Raw genomic sequence first — 22,048 nt, forward strand, 5'->3', positions numbered from 1 at the left:
CAAAATGGAATAAACAAGAAGGGACTGTTCCGTCCTCGGTAGGCACCATTTATTGTTGCCATGGTAGTAAATATGATGCAGTTTTACCTACGCAATTTGGCTTAAAACCATGATTTGACTGGCCTAAGGTGGCGTAGTAAAAAAAAATAGCTCCCTGTATTAGGAGGATTTGTATAATTTTACGGCGCGAAATGCAGACGGTACGTGAAGGTTAATGAAGAGAAGCCATGCAGATGTGTGGTTGATAGACAATTGGGTAGTTGTGAGATCTGTGATCTTGTATTAAACAGAGTAATATTATTATAGAATGGGCACGTTGGACCTTCTAGTTTACAACAAGAGTTGTATAGAGGTCTTTGGAATTAAGGGGCAACTTACGACTTCCAGCGGCATCGCGCTAGTGTTGGACATCGCTCGTTCAAGTAAAATCCCTGGATCGTTACAGTATCATTGATGAGCTCGCTGGTTCACGTCTAGTAAAAGTCACATGGGTCATTGTAACGTCGCCCTCTTAGCAAGAAGGGTGGTTAATTGGATTTGGCTGGCGTTATCTAGAGGATGACCTCTCTCGATATTATAGCCCCGCGGGAGTGAAAGAAGAACGGAATTTCAACAGAGAACTGAAATAAAACAATACTCATAGGTTGCTAAATTAACCCATCGAATAAATTAACCTCAAAGTTTTCTATATATGTATATCAAAATAAGATTTTCTGGTATTATACTAACTATAATAATGGCTTAAGTTTTCTTTTAATAACCACATTAAATTCTGTTGGCATGCAATTTCAGTTTCTCTTTGCAAGTTGATATGTACGTGAATTTTGAAGGTATAAATATATTTTGCTCTTCCAAGTTTATCAATAAATTCAAGAAGGATATTTACAGAGCACTGAAAATCTCTAATATTGTGTAATTAATTATTTAATTAATTAATTAATTAATTGTACATTAATAGTTTATACACTTGAGTTCGCGCTATTAAGGAAAGTCGTCAATTTTACGCTGTTACATTGGAAGACAATACAAAAAAAAACCTCATATTGCTGCAGCTGAAGACTTGAATAAGATCAAATCCCTCAACAGTCAATTAATACGGCAGGTCACTGACCTTCAGTGTTGGTCAGTACTGGTCAGTGTTGGTCGGTGCTGGATAATTTGCTGCCATTTGAGATATCTGAAGAAGAAAAAATGAAGAGGAAAACAGCATGGAAAAGGTTCAGGAATTATGCGAACACACAAAACTAAAAATTGAATGTCGAATGGCGTACGAAAAAGGAAAAGAAACGAATCAATTTAATTTATTTCTTTTAAAAATCGACGCGATATGCTTTTTTAAACACGAAAAAAAAAATGCTCGTATAGATTTTCATGGTTATCAAGTTCATCCTTTTCCTATAAAATAAGGTGTTAAGAAGAAAGCAAAACGTGCCAGACGAGACAATTTATTGTATCCAAGGCAGAGTCTGGTAAGAGATATGCAAGTTGCACAAAGTCATGATAATTGTATTGTTTGGTTACAATTGGAAAGGGATTATTTTGGATGAAATGATATTTATATGTCCTATGTTTATATTTCACCTGAACATCCTCCTATATATAAACGTCTTAATTTCGACCAATTCCTTAACTTAAATTGCAAGATGAAAGTTAACCATTACTCGCATAAGAGTTCAGTTATAGTAACCGGTGGTGTAAATCGTAGGAACGGACTAAAGGCGGATTACATAGGAAATGACTAAACTTTTATAATGCATGAAGTAAACACTATTGACCTTCCATTTCCACGTGATAATTATGACCAGCACTATCATTTTTTGGAAATCACCTGCTAGACTTATCTACGAGCGCTGGTATACGCTCTGCAAATGGAAGATTACGTGACGATACAGACAAGGGTCAGTAAACGTGTTATACAACACATACAGAAAGTGTAATTAAGTATGTCTTCATTACTGAGAATAATTTCTCAGTTATTAAGAACTTCAGAGTTCCAAATTTTACAAAAGTTTCAAATCATTGTCAATTGTCTTTCTAGTTTTTTTTATTATAAAAAAAACACAAATATTACAAGAATTTTGCAAAGCAACATCATAAATGGAATGCTGGTTTAAAACCGCTTCGAAGACCAAATAAGAAAGTTAAAACATCTGCGTTCTTTATTAGAAAATATTTCTCGCAGCAAACACCTCAATGCTACGCTGAAAAATAATATGTGACGACTAGATAATGTAAATATCAACCTTGAAAAGTTATTACAGGTAATTTAATTTTGTAGAACCTACATGTTTGATGATGTATTAAACATCAACCCTGAAAATTTATTACAGGTAATTTAATTTTGTAAAACCTAGCTGTTTGATGATGTATTAAACATCAACCCTGAAAAGTTATTACAGGAAATTTAATTTTGTAAAACCTAGCTGTTTGATGATGTATTAAACATCAACCCTGAAAATTTATTACAGGTAATTTAATTTTGTAAAACCTACATGTTTGATGATGTATTAAACATCAACCCTGAAACTTTATTACAGGAAATTTAATTTTGTAAAACCTAGCTGTTTGATGATGTATTAAACATCAACCCTGAAACTTTATTACAGGAAATTTAATTTTGTAAAACCTACATGTTTGATGACGTATGAAACACTTGCTTGGTTGGGCTCAGTGATGGGATGAAAGTATAATATCAAGATATCTTTATCTTGAGTCACTTTATTATTTTGATTTTTCAATTAATTTAAAAGGTTTTCTCACACGCTTGGAAAATTGATGTCAAATAAGGAACCTGACTAGGTTGTTATACTATAGTAGTCCACTATTGTCTTTAGCACACATGCATGAGGTACACACCTTCAGCCTCGCTTTCAATCAGCTAGCTAATGCTATAGCCAGCGATGCCCTTGATTACCTCGATTGTGAAACTTGTATACTGGTTCGTGCAAATAGGAAACAAAGATTTGCCGCGATGGCTTAGTCGGTGTATATCACGGTATGATATGAACCATGATATCCGGCGCACTTATACACGTTTGACAACACAAAGTGAGTCATTTCTTTAACTATATAACCGAATCGTTTCTCTTCAACTTCTTCGGGCAAGCAATATTCATCCTTTTGAACATAAATTCCATTAAATAATAATTAATGCTAGTTTTCTTTGCATGTATATTTTTGCTATACGGGTAATAATGTTTGCTAGAAATGAATTCAGAGTGAAACATAACAGAAGCGAACCTCATTTACGACTTAAAGGTATGCATTGTTTACCATCAATCATAGACTGCTTCTAGTTTTTCCATCTCAGACTTTTCGGAGAAATATTATATGTTTCAGGAACTTATTCTTTGTTAAAGCGACCTTCGGCAAATAAAATTACTGGATCAGTACAATGAATACGTTCATCACAAAATCATTTCATTTTCAGTCCACACGATGCGACTGCCTACGACTGGTTGTCTACTGCAACCGTTCTCGTCAATTTAGAAGAAAAAATATTGCCGAAAGTTGCTCAGACCGATTATATCGCTTTGCCTCTGATGAATCTAAATCTTCAAAGGAAGGTTTAGACTTATTGAACCTGAAGCCATTCTCATCATAAATTCGATTTTACTGGCATAAACAATTAAGAAATGTGAATTCGTCCATATTTAGCAGCTCCTGTCTTTATTTCACTATGACAATACAAAAACAGGGTTTCTAATTAATGTTTTTCAAGTCAGCCACTGAGACCCAATACTATCATAATTACAATACAGTTGTAACTTAGAGTGTAAAAGAAACGTCCCTGAAGTATGAAATTGAACAGAAGCAGCTATTTCAAGAGATGCATCTTCCGGCGTGCCGAAGAAGCAATGAAATATTATGCAATGCGTCCTGTGGTTGATGTCTAGGGTTCATCTGTGCTGTAATGCCATTCAAGCAATGCAGCTGATGATTGCTTTCCGTATTCCTCTATAATTTCATGCCCACGAGCTTAAACCGTCCATCATCGGATGCTTAATAATAATGGTGTTTAGCTATATGTATCAATATACTGTTACGTTTAAGCGCTATCGTTATAACTCAGTTCTACTCGAATTCACGCCGAGGACATGTCTCCTAAAAATTAAATTCAACAATACATACTACATAATCTGTCATTCCAACTGTTAAATAGCTTTTTTGAAAAGGAAACAGTCGTTCAAGGGCAGTGCCAGTTTTGGGACACTAACTTTGTTTCTTACAATAAACATAAAAATATTGTATGTATGCATGTATGTATATATGTATGTATGTATGTATGTATGTATGTATGTATGTATGTATGTATGCATGCATGCATGTATGTATGTGTGTATGTACGCACGTACGTACGTAGGCAGGCAGGCAGACACGTGTGTGTGTGTGTGTGTGCGTGTGTGTGTGTGTTGGATCATTTTACGAATTTTATAAGTGATAAAAGTGACATATACGAAACGAGGACCTATGTTTTATGCTTCAAGAACGCCTTTTTATTTATGTTTTGAAAACGAAGTTAATTTTTTCAAGTATCACACCGCAGTTTACAATGCAACACAATATGTTTTAAAAGATCAGTATCTATTTTTACTATGATTTATTTTCGGCAGTGAAATTTTTTAGATTTTAATTTATGTATAATGCAACACCGCAAAGTATTTCAGCAACAGACAATTTTACTAGATCCTCTGATTGGTTCTGTCGAATTTATACAAACAAATGAACTTCTGGATTCTCAAGAACTGCCACTTTTAGATAAGAATATATTGGTTATCAAAGTTCTATAAATCTGTCAGAAAGGAACACAGAAACTGTTAAATTGCTTTGATTGAATATATTAAAGAAAGAATCTTTTTTCAAGCACGTGCAGAATGTTTCAATCACATCACATTGCTTTGTAAAACTAACGACAGCTTTATTATATTACTTGATATTCAGAATATTCAAGGAACCTAATGTGCAAGTGGAAGTGATCTTCATAAGCGTTTAACCTTTTATGCTGCCGAACGTTTGAAAACAGATATGTTGATCGATAGGAAATAATCAACCTTTTGGTAAAATTATTATTATCTGATTTCAGTGATGTATTTTAATGTATAATATCGTAAAAAGCTTTTAGAAAATGTAACTTAACACTGCAAAGAATGTTGTTTGACAGGTAAGATTGAAATCGGCACATAGCCTACGATTGCTATTTGTCATGATTCCTTTCCAATCTAATTTTGCTTAGAACTGTTTTTACACTGAGGCTGGGATGACTGCAACTTTATCTTCTGTTAATAAAGTTTGTCTAAGTGATTCTTCGGTACAATCATAGAAGAAAGATACTTTGCATATCGATTTTTTTCTAATCGTAATCATCAGGTTCTCTGCATGTCCAACAAATAAATGTGGCGATAGTGGATTCCTTGCCTAGAACTTCAAAATATCGTTAACAAAAGACGATGGATATCCTTTATTATTACGAGAAAGTTTTATTATCAGTTACCAGTAACTAGTGTAGGACAAATTCACAAACACACAAAAGAGACTGTACTTTTCCTGTGAATATCCAGATTAAATTCTATTTTATTTAAATTAAAAAGGAGTAAAGGTCGGGAGAGCTTATACCCTTTCCACTGTCTGCGTGATACTGTGCTGGGTAGTAAGTCAAAGCATGTGCGTTATCCCTATTAGTTTGTATATGTGGTGGGCTCTTAGATTATATATCCAAGCGTATGTGAATCAGCCAATCCTCACTTATTTATATATCTAATGATGTGATTGTCCATCCAAATTTGTTTGCCTACTTTATTGAACTTGTCTCCTTTAGTGACATGCATCGTGTTCAACTCCCATTTTCCTCCAAAAATCTGCTAGATTTCATTCTTCCAATATACCCCTACATATTGTCGTCCTAATGTTACATGCCCTCTTCCTCTTGTAGTGAAATTCCTAATGTTATATTTTATAGTGATATCCGTGATGCTAAATGTGTGTGTAAATCCATGATAAACTTTCATAGGACACGATAGTGCTACATATTTTTAAACCCTATAGGATCCCATACAGACACATGCTACTAAGTTTCCGTAGGGTTCAAATGGTGGCCCCAGATGTAAAACTTTATATGCAAATCCTTAGTGGATCATACTATCAAATTCCCTTAGATAGCTATTATAGTATCATCACTGATGTTAAGTTCCCTAAGTCCCCAGAGTTAAATGTCCGTATATCACCATCATGGCCGGTCGGTTCCAATACTGGCCCATTTTGCTACTACTGTGCTTTTATTATTATGTGTTCTGGTTTTTTTTTTCTTTCTTCTCGGAGGGATAGGAAAATTCTGAGATAAGTTTACATACATACATACATACATACATACATACATACATGCATACATACATACATACATACATGTAAGTAAACATATGTGCGGAGGTAGGAATGCAATGCATGAAATTTACATCTGCATGTATCTTGTTTTAAGGTAGCTATTTATATATCTACTCAAATAACTGAACGACTTGTTGTAAGTAAATATGTTAATTTGTTATACTATGCATGTGCCTGAAATAGACTCTACTGCACAAGTGACGCATAACATTTGACTCATGCAGAATCGTTGAATACATATATACATCTCGACCTTGCGACGATTTGACATGCATAAGAAAGTATATAATTTATGTGAATCGTTTGATCAATTCGGCCTCAGACTCAAACACAGACCACGCACCTCAGCGCCACTCCCACTCCCCCCGCTTCCGTAACCATAAACAACAAACCTGTAGAGGATGCATAGAATTTCGCATACCACAGCAATATCGTCACCAAGCAAAGCGGCATCAGTATGGGCATCAAATCAAGGGTCTATAAAGCCCGAAACGCCAATTTCAGGCTGCGACAAATCTGGAAATCTCAACCTTTTGACCTAAAAGCTGAAGTAGAGCTCCACAACACCTGCTGGAGCATCATAAAAGATAAAATATGCAAGCGTTCTGCTCTCCAAGACGGATTTCTTCACAATCATGCCACATCTTTTGGCGGATCAGGATCACAATGTAGATCCTCACACAAAAAACCTTGGTACCGTTTAAGATGGTTATGACATGCCCTTCAGTATTTCTCAGGATAGCACTGTGATGGATGCCGCAAGATAATAGGAACAAAAACAGAAGACCGATGATGACCTGACTGTGCACTGAAATTTACAACTGCAAAATGTTCTAACAGGTCTTCGTTTTCATTAAACATTTCTCTAGATCATTACACGCCTTGCAGGCAGATGAATCAACACAATCCAGAACAAAACATGCTTAGGGGAGAATTAAGGCTTCTTGTGTGATATTAATGTCAAATACAAAATAAATTTTGAACAGTTATGGATAAACAAGATAGGAAAGTCAGGACTTGAAATAAATTTTGGACAAGAACTATTGGCAATTTGTCACACCCAATGGGGAAGAAGCGAAGTTCGATATAGGACTCACTGTACTAATTCAGTTCAGATAGTAAACCTATGCAAACACCATGATATTAAAAATTCAATAACTTAAAATTTCTGGGTACTCATGATCAAACCTATATTTATCAGTATAGATGAAACCTGGATGTCAGCTTCTGTGTAGTGGAAAGGATATGAGCCGCGGCATTTTCTGGATCTGCATGTGTTTGAAACATGTGCTTTCAATTCCGCACCAAAGAGTAAGGTGCTTATTTTAGTAATGAGTGTTCCAAACTCAAGACTGTTAAAGGACTGAAATTCCATCAATAAAACAATGTCTCTAAAAAAAAATCACTTACAACTAGGATAAGCTCTCAAATGATTTTTTTCCCTAAAACTTAACTTACATTATTAACCAATCCTGGTCAGCCAAACCCATATATACTCTATTTTATGTATGTATGTATTTCCAAGCTGATTCCCATTTTTCCATACCATTATTACCATGAGTCCTCTAAATGCTACAGTTGCTAGAAATCAATCAAATTAAACGGATCATTAAGAACTAACGCAGCGATTTTGAAATACATATCTCTGAAATATAAATTAATTTAACAAGTATAGAATTATATAATTACAAATAAACTTTCAACGCCGTGACAAAAACAGTCGACATCAGGAAAAAGCACTGATAACACCAAATTAACACTAACTGACAAGAATCAAATTTTTACCTCCATGCGGTTAACTGCGTCAATTTTCGTCTGTATTTGATAATGCAATTTGTCTAATTTTCATTAAAACTTGATGAAGTTCATAATTAATCTCAATAAGGAGAGACACGAATTCAATGTTGAAAACATTTAAGGTCCTCCAGAATGTTTGTTTCCAAATTAACCTTTGTTTTCTTCTAGCGTCAGTTACCTCGCATAATTTTACAAAAAGTTAAAAATTACAATAAAATTATTTTCATGCAAAGAAACAAAAAATTTAATATCATAACTAGATTGTTACAGAATAGAGTGCAACGTTTGCACAGCCCAGTTCGTAAGTCGTGTATATACTAAGATATTATTAAAATCCATGGTTGCTGTCTAAACATTGCTGCAGGTTACGTGACCAGAGAGAAGGTCCGACATCTTGGATCGGCACAGGCGTGAGATCGAGCTGCTTACCACCTGTGTGTTACAGCTTTGTCATGAGATCAGAGGAACCCACGAGAGGGAAACGGGGCGTGTTCTAAATCCGTCCCCACGTGGACATACAGCGAGAAGGACATTGTCCGCTAAATTTGATTGAATCGGGTCAAAGCAACATCAAATCGGAATTGAGACGGAGGGTGTGATAACAATTGCGATGCGAATTATAACTTCTAACTAGCAAGAGGAAATTTTCTCTCGCCTAGGAAGATTGCTGAGCAATATAGGGTTACTCTGAGAAAGCCACTCGTAATTTGGCGGTAAAACTTAGAGAGGAGATTCTAATGAAAGACAAGGCCTTGTAATGGAAGCTTTTTGGGCGAAAGAACTCCTGGTTCAGTTGAGTCTCTAAGCGGGGAGACGGAAGTAAGTATAGCAGTGGAGTCGGAGTTGAGTCGGTTGAGAGACTCGAGAAGGAGGAGGAAAAGGAGTAGAGGATGAGAAAGTGAAGAAGGAGGAGGAGTATAGAGAAGTCGATGAGGAGAAGGAATCTGGAGGTAGTCGGGAGGAAGTGGAGAAGGAATTGGAGGAATAGAAGAGAAGAATTCACAGATGAGTAGAATACAAGAACAAGTGGAAAGCTATCTCACACTACTAATCAAATGCAATAGGCTATCATAGGTTCGAGCGGAAGGAGAGTACTTGGGAAATTTTAATCATTTGATTATTGAATTGTCATTAAATTCTTATTCTTTGAATTTCACTTTTTTGTAGATTCAGTCATTTAACCGTCGGCATTGTTGACCGTGGGCTCGAAGCTTTACATATATCTTTCGCTAATTTAACTTCCAACCAAAATCTAGCCTGGGTGGGACTTCCATAATAATTTAAATAGAATATTGGGAGCACCCCACCAAAACCATGACACACCTACCACAGTGGCGGCATAAGAACCCGTCACGACAAAATTAGGAAATGTTTAATGTATCACTAAGATCGATTTTGTGAAAGTAAAATATAAAGCAAGCTTCGCAAAGTAAAGAAATGTAGAACTGTGGGACACTTTAGGCTGTAACGGGAATTACCATTACAAAGTAGTTTAACCGCCAGGGGATGGTATACGGTCCAGCAGTAATTTAACATTGTGAGATTTAGATCGGATAAAACAAATGAGATTTTAACAATTCGGGATAGTGTGAGATCAAAAGAGAAGTGAATATTACGTCTGCATTTCGAAAAATGGTCGGGTCAAACGATAAATGTAATGTCAAAAATTCCCCATATGTTTAACATTAAGGAACTGTATAGAAACTACATGGGTTAAACGAGAAATGTAATTTTAATACTTCATCTCCTATCCAACAATTTGTCATGTACATTCCAACACTTAGCTATCCATTATTCAATACCCGACAAATACTATGCAACACAATATGTGTGATGACAAATAACCCACACTTACTATCCTACATGGTGCATCGAGTGCCCACTATCCATTTATCTACTGTCCAGTACCTAATTATCTAATATCCAATACCCCACGCATACTATTCGGACGTCTGAAGTGACCAATAAGCAACACTTAATATCCAACGCGTAGTGACCAAATACCCATCACTTACTATCAAAGACACCGTATGAAGTGACCAATACTCCCACACATACAATCCAACACGGAGTTTTGAGTGACCAGAATATCACTTATCCAGTATCGAGTGATCTACTATCCAGCACTCTATAATATTATCAAACACAATGTGTCCAATGACCAATACCCTGTACTTCGCATCTAATACTGCCTATGGGCTAAATGCACATATCCAAGATTTATATATAAAGCATTACCTCCACTACATATTTTGTTACCGATATTGGTAAGTTTGTATATATTTATAGTTATAAATAGCTACTATCAAGGGAACTGACTCATAATAGCACTAAAATGGATGTGATTAAAAGGAGTGCTAAAATTACAAAGCGGAGACGAAAAGCATGTTTTCTAAATGCCAAAATAATAGCTAAGACTAAAGGTAGTACTAACGTTCCGAAAGTAAACATGGCGGAGACTAAACTTAATACTTAAATTATCAAACAGAATTAGTAGAGAGGAACAGTAAATATGCTGTACTTATCGAACACTGAAAAAAGTCCTCACAAATTTCAAAAATTGCAAAAACCATTTTAAAATTCCACATTTTTAATTGATAAAATAAAATTTAAATTTTGACAAAATGTTTTTACACTCTACGAAAGATAAATGGAAAAAAAGTAAACATTTCACTTCGTTTCTTAGTGTCCAACACCCAAACTTACTAACCTACGGAAAGGGCTGGAATTCATACACATTGAATTATTAGCACGCTATTTTGAGTGACAACACTCGCACGTGCTAACCAAGTAAAGGGGTAGGAATTCACAGACAGTGTACCATCATGTGCATATATCTGAATGCGCCAAGCGTGTGGTACGCTTCAGATGACATTATAGAACGTTATTTTGACTATCTATTGGCATTAAACGTATTGATATGTTGAAAGAAGCAAACAATTATAACCAAGTGTTCAGAACGTTTCGAATACCTAGTTATACTGAACAAAGGTAATGTTATGCTATCGATTTAGATAGTTTACTGTATTGCAGGTGTAGGCGTAAGTGGAGCGAAAGAGTCAAAGTTGAATTAAAACATAGCTTTTCACGCAAATAATGTATTTACTAACTTGTTCAGTTTTAAGTTTTACTACCGTCCTAAGACACTATATTTTTTTTAAAGAAACCCTTTGTAAAATAGAAACAATATTGGCAATAATAGCTATTTACTCCTATGTTTTGGTACAGTATGAGTACAAAATTTCTAATCGGTTTCCTACTCCTGAGTCAAATAAGAGTGAGCCGAATTGTTGGTGCGACATTATCCTTGGTGTCAGTTTTAAATATAAACTAAAGTCTTGTCGTAAAATTGTGTAACTTGCGAGGATTATTGGACTTAACTCTCGCACTGTGTTTGTCTGTGAATATGATTAAGAAGAATTTAGCCGCCCTATCCATGTCTCTTGAGATTTGTATAAATAATTAACTTCCACTGAGAGCTTTACAAGGCGTCATACATAGCTTTTAAGTGATGTAGAAATTTTAATTTTCGAACGATGTTATAATTCCCACAACATACGAAGTTTGTTTTTAAATCATGTATTCATCAATGCATTACATTATACTACGACAGATTACAATTGTTCACGCCTAATAAAAGTTAAGCCCTTGTATATTGTATAGCATTTTAATAAGCTAATAATACATTAGAATACAATACAAGCATTAATTCATAAATTGATCAAATGTGTATTCATATAAATGAACTATGAAAACACGCACATTTACAATATGTACCGAATGTTAGCATATTTATGCGTTAGGCTATTGTATAGGGTGTTATCAGACACATTTCATGAAACCAATAATATACATATATAAACTAAAAATAACTTATCATTTTGCAAAATTCTTTTGATGTAACTAAGTCAGTGAACTGGAGGAGGGATGTTGAAAGTCAATAGAAGCCTAACAGTGCACACAGAAATTATTTAAGTAAGTGATGGAGTAGGCTGCTTTGGCGTTATCTGCACATGCTGGGGCGCTCGAAGCGCAAACTTCGGCTGAAGACAATCCGACACAGCGTGGTGTTAGCTTATCATGTTTACAATGGTAGCGTTTTTAAATCTTGTGTCGCAGCTTTTGTCTAAAATCCTTACACCTACGGATGTCGCCGATCAACATCGAATTATTTCCTACACATGTGAAAAATGGCCGGGTTTCTCAGTTTGAGGGAGAAATTACCAGACTTATAATGTGAAGAAACGTCCATATCTTCTTGTTTTATTGGAACCCAGCGATGTTTAAGGCCTATATCTTCCAAGATTTAGTATAATTCTGATTATTTGGCATATACAACCTTTTGAACCAACGGCGGCTTTGGGACTTAAAGGCAAAACATACTGTAATATATTGTCTAGACAAACTCCGCGGCTTACAGTATTCTAGCAACCCGAGTCGATTTTAGTTTCTTGTTGAAAGGCACATCAACATAGGGTATGTTATCTCGTTTGACGACTATATATAATTCAACAATCTATCAGTCAGTTTGATATGATACAATGGGATATATTTATCCTCTGCAAGGTGTGATAGATAAAGAAATTAAGATTATCAATGATAGAAATTTCGTACCTAACAAAACTAGGGGAATGGTGAACGATTTGCTCTCGTAAATATAGCGCCCCCTCTCCTCTATCTCACCCCTAGCTGCATCACTGAAGTGAGTATATAGTCAATCTGATTAAAACCAGATCTCCGCTGTCATACGACGACCACTTAATGATGATGTTCTGGTGACCTTTGAATTAGCCAATAGATATGTAGATTTCAAAAATCTGAAAGTGAATCAAATCGTTCGGTACACATTTATGCTCATCATCCACACTGCTCAGTCTCTAAACGTGAAGATGTAAGACTTCATCTGATTGGTGTATACAATTAGCAATTATGGTAATAACATAGGTTACTAGAACATGACCCCTAAGTGGTCACTTTCAGATCTTCATGTATAACAGTGGAGATCTGATTTTAATCAGATTGAGTCTATAGTTTAAAAAGTAAATAACACTTCCAAAATTAGTGTGAGTGCAATGCCTGTTTGACCAGCATAGCTGATGAAGATGACCATAAAATGTACTAAGTTTCATAGCAATCCACTAAGAACAACGAGAGTAACTGGATTCACAAAATTATAGACTATACTGCAAACCGCCTCATTCAAAAAGGCAAACACTCTTACAGAAATCACGAAAGGAAAAATGGCATCATCTAGTTATGTGCCTAATTTCCAGGCGATATATAAATTAATTGCAAGACGATGTTCTGTCTGAAAACTACATTCATCAACAGGGCAGAAATGCAATGACTAACAGAAATTGCGCGATCAAAGTGATTACTTCCAATGTGAATAGTCAAATTATGGTTTTACTTCGACAAGATCTATATCAATCAAACGGGTCATACATCACGCAGATTTTTGTCTAAATGGGCCATTTATATATCTACCACGTTTCATGTAAATATATCAAACCTGTGAGACATATCCTACGCCAACATGGTGTGATTCCTACATTCCTTTGCCTCTATATATTACGAAATACTTTAATGCATTCATTTAAATTCAATATATCACATGTTTTATCGTCATGCAAAATACTTGCCTGAAACATTTCAGAGAGAAGAATTACCCGTTTCCATATATATACATTCATATCCATCTTATATTAAAAGACTGAGAACACTGTCAAAACAAAACGTATCCACTATCTGAATCGGCGATAGAATTAATAGCTTCAATTAAGGGACCCTCTTACGCATGTTCAGAGAAATATCAGCTCTTCATACATAAATACCACAATTGTACAGGTAATGCTGGTACTATGTACAAACATGTGAAGTGAAGACACGAAGGAAAGCAACTGGACAACACTAAAACGATAAAACAGACAGCATCTAAACTATTGTTTATCATTTTTCGAAACTGGTTGTTATCACAGAAATTAGAACTAGTTGTAAAATGACACGTGCTAATGATGTATAACCACGATGAAGGTGTCATTAAGCTAATTAAACTCCTTGTGTAATTTCTTTCTTTTTTCCACGTTTGTGATGAAATCCATTGCAGTAGTTATAGAAACAGATTAACAAAGACAATTTAACTCGTACTAGGAAATAACGTCTGCAACGTAACGTTATGTTGCAGATTCTGCAGAGAGTTGCATCTAAACCAAATGACTGGAAACTTGACCCAGTGTCTTCTAGAGCCGGTGGAATTACTCGTTTGCTTTGTTATCTTTTGCAAATGTCCATAGGCTGAACGCAATATTATTTATTTTCTGTTTATGATCCCATGCTGTTTCTATCGAATGCAAGTATCCTTCTCTGATGATCAGCTAACCTCAATGAAATATAAAGGAAAAAATAATACTGATTGTATTGTGCACTATTAGATGCAATGACAGTTGGTTGACTTATTTAGCATTGCCATACATAGAAAAGATAACAAACGTTGCACCTATTTAAATAAATCTGCTGTGTCTGTTTCTATTTTAACAGCGAAGCATAGCTGAAACGTTGGCTACACTGTTCCCAAAGTTATTTGATCCAGTGTACATTTCATTTTAAGACAGAGCCATCTAAATGGACTGTTACATGATGCCATTGGTGACAAATATAAAGCCCAAATACAAGGACCAGAATGCCATAATCAGCAAATATTTGGCTTCCTAGATTTGTCTGAACACGATAGAATAAATTTAATGAAAACAACATCATTATTGCATGTGTAAGGACCAAATTTACTGAATTTTTGTATTGTTTCTAATATTTAAAGTATTCAATAATGAATGAAGAAAAGTACGTTTGGCCAAATTCTTCACTCATGTTAATGTTTTAGAAGTAAAATGCCCCGAAAAGCTTAATAAATCAAACAAATAATCACAAATATATCTCGATTTTACAGATGGACATATCACTACCACTACCTCATTACAGCACTCTTGTCAAGAAAGTCATAGAAAGATACGTTAGAACATTTATTTTATTTCCTATTCTTCATGTGTCATACTTAGTTTTTTCATGCGTTCGAGTGCGATATACAATACACACATCTTTCTACAATTTTAATACGGACACCTTATCAAGGGCATAATATATTTCGTTAGGAAATGCATCCTTTGGTATGGACAAATGTATTACCTGTCATTTATCCAATCTTACAAACTTAAACAGACTAAACTTATAGATGAGAAAACCCCTGATAGTTACTGCTTTTAAACGTGCATTTTTCTTTCAGCTGGAACAATCTTGATGTGAACCCAGTTCACCCCATCCTCCATAGGAGGAAATAGAAAGTGTATTGGCAGAAGGAAATTAAGAGTCCAGTATGCCCCAAAAACGGATGAAATTCTTTCCTTGAGAGATCTTGTGTCCACAATTTTAACTTTACCACCATCAATCGGTTTTCTCTCAAATGTGGTGATCCCGAGAAAAATTAGTTCGGCTTGAGACAAGAAAAATCCAGTACTCACGATGACAAACAAAATCAAAAACGTGAGAGTAAGAATAACGTGTGTATGGAAAAATGAAGTGAACCCAAGCAGACACCGTATCATTGTCATTGGTGCGTAAAGGTCCCAGATTCTTAATTCAGGCCAGTGGAAATTGTAGAAATAGTTAATGAAATGCACAGATGCATAAATTGTTCCCAGAGATGCCCATGCACAAAAGACAATAAAATGTCGCTGGTTCCGTAATCCGACACATTTTCCAACAAAGTAGCAATGATGATCTCGTTTCAATACGCATGCGCCGCACAGGAAACAATGGTGGCACCTAGGTGGTTTCATTATGCCACACTTTTCACAGTGCTTCCAAGACCAATAACTCCTCTTGGGAGGCGATGTTGGACTTAATTTGAATAAACACTGATTTTGAAACACATCATCCAATGACACATTACCGCTAGCATTTTCACCGGACTTGCAAAAGTCCTTCAGATACATGTTTTCTAAACAGTAGGATTCCTCAGAAGGAAATATTATTTTGTCTTGACTAGACTCACTGGTGAAGGGGGAATCGGGTCTAACGCTTTTATACAGGCTCGATTCGTTTTTTAAACCATTTTTATTTACGGAATTTGATGTAAAACTACTTTCTACACGACGTACACAAAACCAATTTAGCATCATCTCCAGACACACAACTGTAATGAAGGTCACGTGATATCTACTGGTATCAGTATAATGATAAGGTAGTACTTCGGTTACCATATGGAACCACACGCTGGATATTGTATACAAGTAAACAGGGCATGCAAATATGTTGAGGGCCTTCACCTTCAAATTGTTATCTTCTCCGGCCTTGAAGCCCATTCTTCGTTTCAATACGGTCAAAAATACCATTTTACTCCCTTGCTCCCTGAAGTGGAATACATAGAACAGTTACTATAAATGGGATATGTTTTGTTGTTAAAAAAAAAAAAAAATACACGCGAGAAATTCATGCAAAATATTTTTTTTGGCGGGGATCAAGTGGTCAACGTTAACTGTAAACTGATAGCTGGGTGGTACTTTTTATAAGTACGTATTCCTTTACCTCGTCAACTAGCATCTTATGATCGCTAGATATTCACAATTTGTTAATTTGTCATAATTACCTTTATATAACTAACTCGAAAAAGAAAGATCTAAGATCCTTAGGAATTGGAATGAAACTTACCCATGACATCTAAAGAAGAAGAAATCCTTTATGCCGGCATAAATAGAACGCAGATGTATTACGTCTTTTATAAACTTTCATATTACTCAGGGGTAAACATACCATGTAACATCTGAAAAGACAGAGGAATGGACGCCGAGAGAGAGAGAGAGAGAGAGAGTGCTATCAAACTTGCTTTTAATCTTAGCATGTGACAGAGTAAGGTCTATGCTTGGTTTAAAGGTTATTTCGAGATCGAGTAATGTGCGATATGTCGAAATAGGTATAGATTGATGGCTTGATTACCAGTTGATCGATTGGTTAAAATTAGGAAGAGGGGAGGACTGAGTTACAGGCGGGCTGATCACTGGATGGATAAATTGTGATAGCATTTATAGATTATAGAGATCATGCAATTTGTTCCCACTTTGGTATCCAGGTTTGCCCAATCCCAAAGCCTGAGCCTGAATGAGCAAACTTGAGAGCCAAACGTACTTCAGGGAACAACGTAAGCTGATAAATCAGCCCCACACCTGTAATAATATTGACTTAAGTTGTGGATGTTGATATCGCCTATTCAATTTAAAGGTGCAAATATTTGAAGACTCTAGTTTGTATACATCGATGTACATTTTATACACTTACCTGTATTTCATAATATTTCCGGATCAAATCCTATGTTTGACGACTGTAAATCCACTTGGAATAGCAACAACCCACTGTGTTGTTAACATTTTGAATTTCGCGCTAGATATGGCTATTACCATATACAAGTAAGTGTATAATAGTATGGTTCTCTGCTTTATATGATCTCTGCGTTGCACTCCACTATATGAATATAGCGGAGTGCAATGCAGAGAGCATTGGATGCAGGGAACCAGACTAAGTGTATATAGTGTATGCAGGTGTGTTCCGGAAAGACCTGCAGGCAGCAAAATTGCACATTTTAATGAACATGTGACATCAGATTCACAAATCATCCATCAATATCAACACAGATTGGAAAGGGGGGGGGGGGTAATTTTTCGGTCTAGGTACGAGGCCAGCTTGCGAGCATTATGTACTTCAGGCGAGACCACACTATCTAATTGCACAGGCACCGTAATTTGTAATATGCTCCCATTTATTCAACAATAAATTGCATTTAAATTTTGTTTTTCACAAAATTAAAGTGAATATGCATCTGTTTTTATTTTTAAAAATCTTGTTAAAATTAGTTTATGACAAGCGCACATAAATAAATAGAATGCCGTGATGTGACTTTACGTACTGTTACGTCTTAATTACATAGTACAGTGTTAGTACTGTTGGATACTGCAGGAAAATTCAATGGGGGAAACCTTCCAATTCTAGTGTGCTTTAGGTGTAACCACAATATCAAACAGTACAAACTCCATAATTTATTTATTATATATTTCCATTTATTGAATAATAAATTATATGTTAAATGTCTGTCACAGAATCTGAAGTGAATGCAAATAAATTTAATAAGAAATATTGTGCTGATTATGTTTATGAATGAACCACATTAAATACATATATCATAGCCCGATTTCATACACAATTACATCAGGATGGATTTATTAGGTCCTATGTTTGCTTAACAGCACCCAATAAGTGCTTGACAACGTCTTATTGTTGTTGTTGTTGTTATGGGTGTGACGCCATTTTTCAGCACAAGATAGGCTATAAGTGGCGGCCAGTATAAATGGTGGAGGAAGAACCCGGGAAAACTCCGGAAAGAACCACCGACCCAGGAGAAGCTACTGGCAAGCTTTCTCACGTACCAACATTGGCCGAGCCCGAGACTAAAATCGACGCAGAGGTGAGATGGCAGTGATCCGTAACGGTGAGCGCTTTAGACCATTCGGGGCCCCGACAACGTCCAGTAAGTGGAAACTTAATTGAGTCATCCCACGCAATGAATTTTCGTTTAAGTCACGAGCTGGGTATATAATAAACGTGTTTGCGACAAGTCTGTACAAATGTACGAGTGTATACGTGCAAAACGCGCAGAGCGGGGTACCCGAATTGAGGTTATTCTATTGCTTTCCAGCCATACAAACATACAAAAATATGTATAGACAAATTATGCTACCCTATGCTGCACACAGAACAAAAACTATACCGATATCCTAGACGACTCGAGTTGAAAATAGTGCATGCTTGATGAGATGAGTGAGAGGGTATTTCCTGAAGATTTGCGCTTAGCATATACGCCTGTTCAGTTGCAATGGCACGTTTGGATTTGTGTGTGTGTGTGTGTGTGTGTGTGAGAGAGAGAGAGAGAGAGAGAGATTTACTACCTGCTATTTTGTTTCACTCCATGATGACATTAAAAAAAATTCTCTAAGCAGATCATTCAATAGTAGGCTTGGTGTTCGTTCGAGCGTTAACCAGTCAAGAATATACTTTATAGAAACGAACGTGTCAATACCTGCGCTATATCGATGAGGGCACATTGTAGACGGTTGTAAAATCTATGTAATGAGTCAATATTGCTAAATACCTTATCCCACAAACACTGGTATAACTCGATTAGTTGATGGATGATTAAATGGTCAGATACCTTAGTGATAGTCTGTTCTTTCTTTTTTTCGATATACATCTTTGCTTGTACGTTAAAGAAGTTTATGGGTTATTGAGCAATGATAGTTGTAAACAAAAAGGCAATGTCACGAACTACCTTTTTAATAAAATGTGGGGGGGATAACTTTTTTGTTGTTTATCGAGTTGTGAATTGTTTACATGAAAAGACAGTACAGATACCTTAAAATACAAAATGGAACCTAGAGTTAACCCCACCCATACACAATTATTTATATCCACGTCTGCACGGCACAAAAATGTTCCACGTTACCATTGCAATTAATTCATTGAATCTCTCCTCGGCAAATGTGCCAATTTGTATTATTATCATTATTATTATTATTATTATTATTATTATTATTATTTACAATCAGTACATCAGTTTATATGCACAAGATATAATGTGTATTATACATCTGTTTGGCATGGAGAAACATGCCCCTCTCCCCCCCCCCCCCGAAAAAATAAATACAATGACTTGCGAACCTATTGATAAAGTGCAGCACCAACACCCCGATCATCAAGTGCAGCAACATCAGCTCGATGATCACGTGCTGCAACTTCTGGGGTTAATAGCTTGTGCACTTAAAAGACTATATTAGCCATTATAAAACAGCCTCAGTAAAAATGTAGTCAAATTCAGGGAAGTAATCATTTGTCTATTGTATTCCCTATTGCAAAACCTGAAATTATTCTCCGAGTTCCGCGAGTAATCGGCTCTAAAGATCGGGAAAGATTTACCAAAAAGTGTCTCAGGGACTCGGAGTGGCCGAGTGATCTAAACGCTCTCCGTTTTGGATAACTGCCATCTGACCTGTCTGCGTGGGTTCGAGTCTTGGGCTCGACCAATGTGCGTAAATCAGAAGGCTTGCCAGTATCTTCCCGTGGGGCGGTAGTTCTTTCTGGATTTTTCATGGGTTCATCCTCCACCATTTATACTGGCCGCCAACGTATGACCTACCTTGTGCTGAAAAATGGCGCTAAACCCAACAACAACAACAAAATCATAAGTGTTTTCTCTTTACACACCATTTCATCGTATGCTATTAAGCACATTTGCCAAGGAAATACTAAGTTTACAAGCGTCACAGAAATAATGCACCAATTTTTAAAACAATTAGTTTAGTATTGGGGAAAAAAAGAGAATTATCTCAGTGAATATAAATGATGATATGAATGCTATAAATGGCAAGCTGCGAGAATTTTACAAATACAGCTAGGGGAACGACTGAATAACTTAAGTTTGTTTACAAGGTTTATTTACAAAGCAAATTATAATGAAGACAAATTTAATAGTTTTGTTGGTTGTAATGGGTTTAACGCGAAGGGAGAACCACCGACCCACGGGAAGGTACTGGTAAGAATTCTTACTTACCAATGTTGGGAGAATCCGATATTATAACACGCAGAGGTGAGATGTCAGTGTTCTGTAATGTCGAGCACCTTAATTTGCTTGGCCACCAAGAGTCCTCATAATTGTTATAGGCATAAATTACGTAAATGGACTTTCTGGAATGAAATAATTAAAATCGTTTTAAAAAATATTGTTAAGCTCGCGAAAATTGTACGAGAGACAGAGTGTGTGTGTGTGTGTGTGTGTGATTTGAACCCGTGACCTCCCGCATCTGAGGCGGACACTCTAATCACTTAGGCCACCGAAGCGGTCCATTGAGAGATACAAACAGAGAGGAAAGTGTGCAGTATGTATCAACTGAAAAGTCTGAAGATAAAACAACCATATTTTGGCTACCAAAATGTCAGTGTCACACTTCATGTGAAATTACAATATCCATACATGATCTACATCTCCTGAAATAGTTTACTGTTCTAAGAATTTTCATAATGATCTTCACGACTTTTCTCTTCCATTATGGGTCCTATTGAAGCAATGATATGAGTCGAGGAAAAGGCCAGTGTTTCAAAGCTAGTATATAGAAAAAAACAAAACTAACGACTTCTTCAACTAGTTGAGAGTAATAGGAGAGAGTAATAGGATTGTCATGGAACCCCTTAGGAGGGATAAGTTTAAGATAAACCGAGTTCTTGCAAATTAAAATCAGTTAGGAGTCCTAGCTGATGTAATTACTGATTTGCCTTAAATTGAATTCACTAGTATGCGTTTATTTATTAATCTTGCTATCCTATAAATAAGCTGAACTGACAAGTACTGATCCAGAGCGAATTGAACCCTTTTTTTTAAAATAAAAAAAAATCAGACAATGCAAAATCTTTTTTCTTTTAAACATGCTGGTTACAATGCCAGCTATTTCATGAAATAAACAGCTTAAAGACTAAATTCAGGAATGTTACTAACAACAACTCGGGGTAAACGTGGTGAAGACCTTTCAAAGACGTTCAAAATGACAAAAACATACCACAACGAAAATATTGGGTTGTTTACGGCGAGTCCGACTAGTTAAAACGTACAAGGAAGCGTTATATTGGCAGCAAAAGTTGATGCATAACTTTTAGTGCAAAGCAAAATAATATTCAACACAATTTTCAGATCAACAAATTTAGAGGGGGCTAGTCTAAATTTCAATTCCATCCCCACTGACCAAACAAAAACAAAAAAAACAACTGCTGCCACATTGTAGTATACAGA

The 22,048-nt window shown here is 35.9% G+C and overlaps 1 protein-coding gene across 4 annotated transcripts; it reads right to left on the minus strand.

The window, feature by feature from the left end:
• Nucleotides 1-628: 628 nt before the first annotated feature.
• LOC149799445 (uncharacterized) lies at nt 629-20,949 on the minus strand. Of its 4 annotated transcripts, none has more exons than XR_016421176.1 (3): nt 19,161-19,320; nt 16,494-16,575; nt 629-1,177 (listed from the first exon to the last, which is right to left on the minus strand). XR_016421176.1 is itself a non-coding variant. In XM_089958787.1 (2 exons), the coding sequence occupies exon 2, from the start codon at nt 16,557-16,559 to the stop codon at nt 15,429-15,431; it is 1,131 nt and encodes a 376-aa protein (XP_089814913.1). In that variant the 5' UTR covers nt 16,560-16,575; nt 20,819-20,949; the 3' UTR covers nt 15,179-15,428. The 4 variants fall into 4 exon arrangements, 2 of the variants coding, with proteins under 2 accessions (XP_089814913.1, XP_089814912.1); XR_016421175.1 differs by lacking the exon at nt 629-1,177 and adding an exon at nt 10,950-14,549; XM_089958787.1 differs by lacking the exons at nt 629-1,177; nt 19,161-19,320 and adding an exon at nt 20,819-20,949 and having other exon boundaries at nt 15,179-16,575.
• Nucleotides 20,950-22,048: the final 1,099 nt, after the last annotated feature.

Source organism: Sinohyriopsis cumingii, chromosome 5 (assembly GCF_028554795.1).
Source record: "Sinohyriopsis cumingii isolate HCF-2022 chromosome 5, ASM2855479v2, whole genome shotgun sequence".
NCBI classification, from domain to species: domain Eukaryota; kingdom Metazoa; phylum Mollusca; class Bivalvia; order Unionida; family Unionidae; genus Sinohyriopsis; species Sinohyriopsis cumingii.

Coding starts and splice junctions, on each gene's coding strand:
- LOC149799445 (XM_089958787.1), bottom strand. CDS start 16,559: ATGGTATTTTTGACCGTATTGAAACGAAGAATGGGCTTCAAGGCCGGA.